An 8,579-nucleotide genomic window follows, 5' to 3' on the forward strand; every position below is an offset into this window, starting at 1 on the left:
TCTCTAGGTCAGAGAGAGAGAACAAATCCATATGTCCCATGTACCAGATAAAATGTGGTGTCTGCTCAGCCGTATCTCACATCTAGTTACTACAAGGCAGTCTTGGTCACAGCATACCATATATCGCCAGTGACTCCTACCAACTTAGAGACTGAAATGGTGTTTCTAAGCAGGGCTGGTACATGTCATGGCTTTGCTTAAATCTCAGAAAAATGGGAAATAGAGGTGATTAACATCCAACAGTGCCTTGTGGCCTTTAGAATAACTTCAAATTTTGGTGAGGCCTCAAAAAAACCCCTAGGTTTCTTGCATTGTAATTCTGTTTTCTGTTTTACAGTATGGCTTCATCAGACAAGAATAGGTCTCAGTTTATATGATGTGGCAGGACAGGGCTACCTCAGAGAATCAGTAAGTAAATTCTTGATTAACTTAATGTCTGTCTTTACTCAAATGACAGAACATCAGAAAGGCTCCAATTTTCTTCCAGTCTTGTCTCATAAAAGCTTATATCGTAATCTAGGTTTGGAGTGGGCACATTTGTTTGGATAAATAGCAATCTCTATATTCTAGAGATTTGGTGGTAGAGTGCTGCTAGCCTTTTTAACATATGGGTAATTCTCTGAAAAAGAGATCGGAGGTATCAAGGTTTCATGTCATTAGCACTTTACTAGATTTAGTAGGATGTAGTAGAAATCACAAAAAAGGATGGGTAGAATGGGCCTCAATGAATTATTCTCCTGTTCTAACAGGAGTTAATATTATAAAATAAATAAGAAGGTTCTAGTTACCACTCTGCTTAAAAAAGAGAATATTAAAGAATATTCAGCAATAGGATAATCCAATTAGGAGTTATGCATTGGTATTTGAAAAAGGTACAGTTGAATGCATTTATGTTTACATGTAAATATTATCTACTTTGTTAACATTCTGCTTTATTTGTAGACCGTTTCAGTCATGGCATCACATGTGCATGTATATGACCTAGGATTTCTTGCACAGAGACAGAAGCTTTTTTGCCTGCTTTCATGCTCTTTCCTGCATTGTTGCAGGATTGTATTTTTAACAAAATATACTTGAAAGCCAGGGTGGAATGTAGCAAACATGCAACAACAGTAGTGTTTAAAGCTTGTTTTCTTTTCTTTCTTAATTCTGCAGGATTTAGAAAACTATATTTTGGAACTCATTCCTACTTTGCCACAACTGGATGGTTTAGAAAAATCTTTTTACTCCTTCTATGTCTGCACAGCGGTTAGAAAGTTCTTCTTCTTTCTGGATCCTCTCAGAACAGGTAGGTCCATGTTTTAAAAATTCTGAATATGTGGGAGTATTTTCACTTTTAAAATGTTTCCACTGAAGCTACTTGTGTTTTCAAAGTAATACGTAGTTGTCTTTGTAGGCTTTTGTTCAGCAATCTTGTATTTGAAGATTAATCTCCACAGAAGACCATGAGTCTTTATGTGGGTCTAATAATCTACTTCTACAGCTAATGAATTTCTATGAGATAGCCGTCAGTTGTGGCCCTATAGAGTTATCTCCTAAAAACTGACAAATAAGATATTGTTTCATCATAATGCATCATTAGCAGTAGCTAATTTTATAAGTGTTTAGGTGAACAGAAAACACAGTAACTAACAACAAAACTGCTTGGCAGAACATCCGCAGGGCTGTGGAAATGCTTAAGAATGCTTATTGTGATGTGCTTCTCCTGTGACTAAATTTGCGTGCACCATGTAAACTCATTAGAAAGGTTTGCAGTTATGGCTGCTAATCCTTATTACAGATGTAGCTCCCTCGGACAACAGCTTGCTTTTTCATATGCCCTTGACTTAAGTCACAAACTGCATGTATTTTCAAGATCTAGCTGTGCCACTCGAAGACATCAGAGTTGTGTGGGCAGCAGCCTCTGGCAGAGGTAATTACAAACATGTAGAGAGAGGGCGTGTGAAGTTATAATGCCATTATTTTGCACAGCTGTTTGTGCAGTGTCTGTGCACCAGTCAAAGCTACACCAGCAGAAGTGCATTCTGCCACCTTAGCTTCGTGTCACATCTGTGGTTTCTGAAGATGTAAAAATATCACATCACTTAAGAGACTCTGTTATTCCAACAAATGTTTTAAGCCTGCTTTGTTTGTGTTTTTATTTTACATTTTGAGTTGATGTTGAACACTCGCATTTTTTTAATACTGTTTTCTGGCTTTTAAGGCCTCAGGATAACTCCTCTTGTGCTAATATCAGGCTAGTTTTATTCCATCATTTTAAAAGCTATTTTTATTTTATCTCTTAAATTACAGCCTTATCGTGGATGTTAGAAGTTGGTTTTGTTTGGTTTTGGTTTTTTAAAAAGGCATTTTTTTTCTGCTCAGAGTACTTCTTTCTTAAGTAGAACCACCTAAATGATAATGTTGTCCGAAAAGCGGATTCGTGCCCGGCGTGCAAGTAACCAATTCCACACGCTCAGGAGAGATATTGTTTTATTCAGGCCTGGGTGCTCAGTGGACTTGCCACAAATCAAGCACACCTGGTCTAATCACCTTTCTGTTTATATCCATGCTTCTCATACATGTTTTAAATTTCTCTTTTACATATTCATTAAGTTTCCAGGAACTAATTATAATATTACGTCATCCTAGACACATGCGCACTAAAGCCTTTAGGGTCTTCTTGAGGGTCTCGGGTGGTCTCTGGTGGTCAGCAGGGTAGTGAACTTTCTGTGAACTTGTCCTTCCTTCTCCTTATAAGGTTGCAACTTGTCCCCGAGCCATACTTGGATTGCTTTTGTTTACGGTTTCCATAGTCGAAGTTAATTATCACTAGAATCTAACAATGCTTCTAGGATATGCAGTTTATACTAGTTACAATTCCACACACTTACAAACACAACACCTGTTAGTTACCTAACTTCTAAGCAACAAATCTTCATTGTTTAGAATTAAAGAAGCGAGCAGTATGGAATAAGAGGTACTGTAACAGACTATGCCTACTGCATCAATAACAGTCAAATGGATATGTTAGCTGGGCGACTGTTAAAATGTCTTGTCTTTTCTTGCTGCAGGGAAGATAAAGATACAGGATATTTTAGCTTGCAGCTTCCTGGATGACTTACTGGAGGTAAAGATCTCTTAGCATATACTATTATATTTTAATTTACTCTTTCTGAATTCTAACTTTGTGTTTCATTTAGTTAAGGGATGAAGAACTTTCTAAAGAAAGTCAAGAAACAAATTGGTTTTCTGCTCCTTCTGCATTAAGAGTTTATGGTAGGTTCCTTTATATGTGAACGCTTTTTTTTTTTTCCCTTTTGTTTTTTTTTCTTCTCCTCTCTGCCTTAGTCACATTCTTAGTGTTATTTTTCCTCTGTTTTTGTCTCTTTAAATCCTCCTCATAACTTGTCTTTTCAACTCCTGTAGCCATCCTTTCAGTATATCTTCCTGACTTTCTTTACAATTTCAGTTCTCCACTGTTGCTCTTTACCATGGTTTTATCCTCTGTCATTTTGTGCTTGTTGCACAAGGTACAACATTCCTCTGTAACCTTCTATTTTGACTGTTCTATTCATGCTTTTGCATCATCTTTAGCTCTTTTTTTTTCATGCTTACAGCAGATCTGTTTGAAATAATATGCTCTACCCTTCTGCTCCTTTCTCTGTATACACAGCCTTTACTTTTGAGCCATTACCTTAGAGTAGAACTATTAACACCTCGTTATGGGAATCCCGCTTCCCCTCCTCCCATGTTGTGTGCTCATTTATGATGCTTTATCAATATTATTGTGGGTCTGGCGTATTTCCACTTAACTGTATTAACTTCATGATGAAAATTAAATTAATGTTTAAAAAGTGTTAAATTTTCTTTTTCTGTTGAAACAGTTCTTTGCTGATATAGGTATTTATGTTTCACCCTCTGTGTCTCCTCCCTAGGCCAGTACTTAAACCTTGATAAAGATCACAATGGCATGCTCAGCAAGGAAGAACTGTCCCGGTATGGAACAGGGACTCTGACCAACATATTTTTGGATCGTGTCTTTCAGGAATGCTTAACATATGATGGTGAAATGGTAATCACATATTTTCAATTTGTTCACAATACAAAAGCTTTGGCTTATTGAGATGGGAAATGTGTCATAATCAGTATCTTTATTTTAAAGAGTAGCTTGAGGTGCAGTAACTTGTGTTTATCATTGTGCACACCAATGACCATGCAGCAGATTAGAAAATTAATTTTCTTAATAGCAAGGTGATCGCAGCATGGCTTAAAGGCAAGTTGCTCGTTCTGAAAAGCAGAGGTGACACAAAATCCAGACAGCCTAGGATAAAGGTTCTTGTAGATTCAGTAACATAAAGTGCATGTTGAAAAAATGTATGGATGTAGCAATGCTTTTTAGTTACACGTAATTCTTTAAAGGGAATCAAAGACAAGTGGCACACTTGAGACTAGTGCAAGTTAGCTAACCTGTCCACTTCTTCATGAAGACCACAGTGGCTTTTGCTGTAAGCTTTCCATAGCTGTGAAAAATGGGAAGTCTAACTAAATTAGAGTTAAAATAAAAACTTGTGTCTATATTTATTTTGAAAATTTTACTTAACGTATTGCTACTCTTGTTGTCTGCATTCAGATGACTGAACTCTAAAAGTGATTAAATTACAGATTCACTATATAGTCCTTCCGCCACCTTAGCAGTTTTTTGTAAAATCCACAGAATGATTGAGGTCATGAGGGGTCCTCTTAGTTGCCCTTTGCTGGACTTGCTACAGTAGGTCCGTCTCTCTCTTATATGGGGGAGACCAGAACAGGACCCAGTGCTCAGTTGTGGTCTAAGCAGTGCTGAGTAGAGGAGAAGGATCATCTTCCTCAACTTGCCAGCAAAGCTCTTCCTAATGCAGCTCAGGATGCTGTCGGCAGCCTTTGCTGCAAGGGCACGTTGCTGGCGCATGTTCAACTTTGTTGCCCATCAGGACTCCCAGGTCCATCAGTGCAAAGCTGTTTTCTGACTAGTCAGCCCCCAGCATGTACTGGTGCATGGGGTTATTCCTCCCCAAATCCAGGATTTTGCGTTCCCTCTGTTGAACTTGATGGGGCTCCTGGCAGCCCATTTTTGCAGTCTGTTAAGCTCCCTCAAAATGGCAGCACAACTCTCTGGTGTTTAAGGTAGAGAGGGTTATTGTATGCATAGGACTGAAGGATTTCTGTCCTTGTCACAACTATATCTTGATCGGGAAACCAAGAATCAGTACTAATGAAAAAGAAAAGTGTGATACATATTTGTGATGTCTACTAATGCTTCTACCACGATTGCTAAACTACCTACTCTGGTCTAAGGATTATATGCTATAATTGGCCATATAGTTCACCGTTCGGTAACGGTAGGCTTACTGCCACTGCATGTTTGATTTGTGGTAATGAAAACCTTTTATGTTTTTTTTCACTAGTTGGGTATGTTCAGCAGTCTAAAGATGTATTAAACATTGTTATATAAAGTATATATAGCATGTTTAATTTGGATCTATGCTTGGAATCCTATTTTACCTCTAAAATGGCAGGATTTCCTATCGTCAGCAGTCATTAAAAACTAACTTTTCTGTTCATGTTGGTCGTAGCCATTTTCTGTTTCACATTGTCTTTTTCAGAACATAGACTGATCCCCTACAATGAAATAGCTGCCAATTATAAAGTTCCTGCTCGCAAAATCAATTTAGAAAGAAGACTGTAATAAACATGATTGTATCTACTTTTAGGACTATAAAACCTACCTGGACTTTGTGCTTGCATTAGAAAACAGAAAGGAGCCTGCAGCTCTGCAATATATTTTCAAACTGCTTGATATAGAGAACAAAGGATACCTGAATGTCTTTTCGCTTAATTATTTCTTTAGGGTAAGTCTCTTTATACAGGTAGGCCATTTTCTGTATTTATAGTGTTATAGCCTGTGTGCTTCTGCATGCAGATCTGCAGGAAATCACTTTAAATTACTAATACCCACTGGGAGGCCAGTAACTACTTCTAAGAAGATTTAAAATATTGAAAAAAATATTCCAAAACTTGGAAAGAATTCAAAAGGTATTTTCAACATTTTATGTGCAGTTGAAATTAACTGTTTTGATTTTGTTTAGGAAAAATATTGTCTATTGATTTTTTTTTTTTTTTAAATTGAAATTGTCCTAAAATTGCCTAATGATTACCTATTAAAATCTCTTACGATGGTTCTAATTGGTTATTGCCCATGGTTTTAATTTCCACTGTAATCCTAAAATTCAGTAGAAGAAATCAAAATAATGACATGCAGTGATGCGCCTGTAAAGCTGTGGGATTTTTCATTCAATGTGTTGATTGCAAAAAGCTTCTTGCATTTTTCGTATTCTGTATTTTTACCTGTTGCTCCCAGAATAGATTTAAAATAAGCTTAAATTTTTGTAGTTGCTGTTAAAATTAGCCTAAGGCTTGTAAAATCTTCCTCCAAATTGTGAGTTGTATGTGGGTGGTTTTTTGTTTTTCTTCTAGCCTGTGGTGGTTTTGGTTTTGGGGGACGTGGCTGTTTTGTTGTTTTGTCTTGGGTTTTTTAATATATACGTGAGGTGTCTCGGGAAGGGAAATGTCATGTTGTAAAATAGTATTTTTGCTGTGGATGGTCTAGGCTGAGTTATGAGAGTGATGCTTTTTTCATGTACAAGATCCCTTCAGTGATACCTCTTCAGACACAGGGACAAGCACTTCAATTTTCTTTATGTGGATCTTTGTATTATAACTGTAAAAATAAACAATGTCATTGTACTTAGCCATATGCTCGAAGTATGATGAACAAGGTACATACTTTATTTAGCTCATTAAGTAAAGCATTCAGGCCTGCTCAAGGCATAATCTTATAGCCACATTATTTCTAGATTGTAAAAAGTCTTCAGTTGAACGTGAACTTCGATAGTGACTACAACCATCTCATTTTGTAAAAATAAGACTTCTTATCTGGAATACCTTTTCTGAAAAGGAAAGGCTTTTTCTTTTTAAAAAACAAACAAACCCTCCGAAAAACCCCACAACTTTTTTTTCTTTTAGTGGCTTGGAACCATCAAATAATTTAGGGTGGAACAGACCTTTGGAGGTCCCCTGCTCTCACCATCTGCTCAGAGCAGGGCCAGCTTCATGGTTAGGTTGAGTTGCTCAGGGCCTTGTCCAGGCGAGTTTTGGGTATCTCCAAGGAGGGAGACTCTACGGCCTCTTTGAGCAACGTGTTCCGGTGTCTGACTACCCTGACGGAGATGACTTTTCTCCCCTCACCCTTTCTCCCATCTTTGTGTAATTGGAATGCCTCTTGCTGCAGTCTGCCTCTTGCCCTTTCACTGTGTGTCTCCAAGAAGAGTCTCGCTGTGTTGTCTCTAACCACCTGCTAGGTAGTTGAAGATAGTAATTAGATTTCCCCCACCACCCCAGCCTTCTATTCTCCAGGTGAATTAATCCCCATCTCAAGCCTCTCCTCTCAGCTGTGCTGTGCTTTAGCCTCCCAAGCATCCTGATAGCCCTCTAGCGTTGTCCCAGTGTCCCACTGGTTTGTCAGTGTCTCATAAAGGGGAGCCCAAAGCTGTGAGGCTGCATTTAGAGTACTGTGTCCAAATGTCGAGTCAGGAGGAATAATCACTTCCCTGAACCTGCTAGCTGTGCTTGTACTAATGCAGCCCAGTATTTATCTGCCTTCATCACTACAGGGGCACCCTGCAGATTCTTGTTCATCTTCTTGTGCAGCAAGACCTCCAGCACCTTTCCTGCCAAGCCGCTTCTAGCCAGCGGGCCCCTGGAGCGTACTGCTCCAGGGTTATTGTGCTGCAGGTGCAGGCAGGATTTTTGCATGTGCCTTTTGAACTTCATCATGAACTTTGTTTAGTAGTTGTAGCTGTGTGGTATGCTTGATGGGCAACTATTGGGCCAGGACTTGGCAATACTAAGGATCCTAGAGAAACTAAGGAATGACTCATCTTCTCTCCCTGCTTTTACAGCTCACCATTCCCACCACTTTCTCCACTTCTGTTCACATGGCAGTAGCATTCAGGGAGGCCAGGGGCCATATCAACTGTCTCTGACTCTGATTTTAACAAAGGATGTTAATCTACAGTTTTACATTTTACAAAACCATGAATGTTGGTGTTGTCATAGTACATAAGTGATTCTAATATGAAAACAATTTAGCAAGGTAATTCTATGTAAGCTACCGTTGCATAGCTATTTTTGTGCATGTCTCCAGTTACATACTTACTCTATGGCTTAGCTATTGAAAAGATTCTTCGACTACAGCAGATGCTTGATCATACTCCAAAACATGTCCCTCCTTTAAACTTTTGGAAATGGAATGTTTTAAGTTTTCCTTGAAATCAGAACAGTTCTTTTTGGCTCTGTGAATAATTGGTTTTCTGCTAGTGTAAGTGTGGGAGTACCCTTCCATGCATGGACAAATGTTCAAATAGACAATTACATCGTCTCCTTCACATTATTATTTGATCAACCAGAATACAAGTTCCATTTTCAAAGTAATTGAAAGTGTGAGTAGCCACACTGCTTTGTCTGTCTGCTGGTTGGTGTTTTCCCTTCTGTCTTTCCCT

General features: G+C 38.4%; 1 protein-coding gene across 1 annotated transcript in view; it reads left to right on the forward strand.

The window, feature by feature from the left end:
* Positions 1-337: 337 nt before the first annotated feature.
* Positions 338-8,579, forward strand: part of PPP2R3C (protein phosphatase 2, regulatory subunit B'', gamma) — a gene marked incomplete at its 5' end in the record, with an annotated part of 9,923 nt that continues 1,681 nt past the window's right edge. The window contains 6 exons of the mRNA XM_009580523.1: positions 338-408; positions 1,156-1,288; positions 3,054-3,109; positions 3,183-3,258; positions 3,918-4,054; positions 5,733-5,870. Of these exons, the coding sequence (XP_009578818.1) occupies positions 338-408; positions 1,156-1,288; positions 3,054-3,109; positions 3,183-3,258; positions 3,918-4,054; positions 5,733-5,870 (611 nt within the window). The remainder of the gene's footprint in view (positions 409-1,155; positions 1,289-3,053; positions 3,110-3,182; positions 3,259-3,917; positions 4,055-5,732; positions 5,871-8,579) is intronic.

Source organism: Fulmarus glacialis, unplaced genomic scaffold (genome assembly GCF_000690835.1).
Source record: "Fulmarus glacialis isolate BGI_N327 unplaced genomic scaffold, ASM69083v1 scaffold2556, whole genome shotgun sequence".
Taxonomy (NCBI): Eukaryota; Metazoa; Chordata; class Aves; order Procellariiformes; family Procellariidae; genus Fulmarus; species Fulmarus glacialis.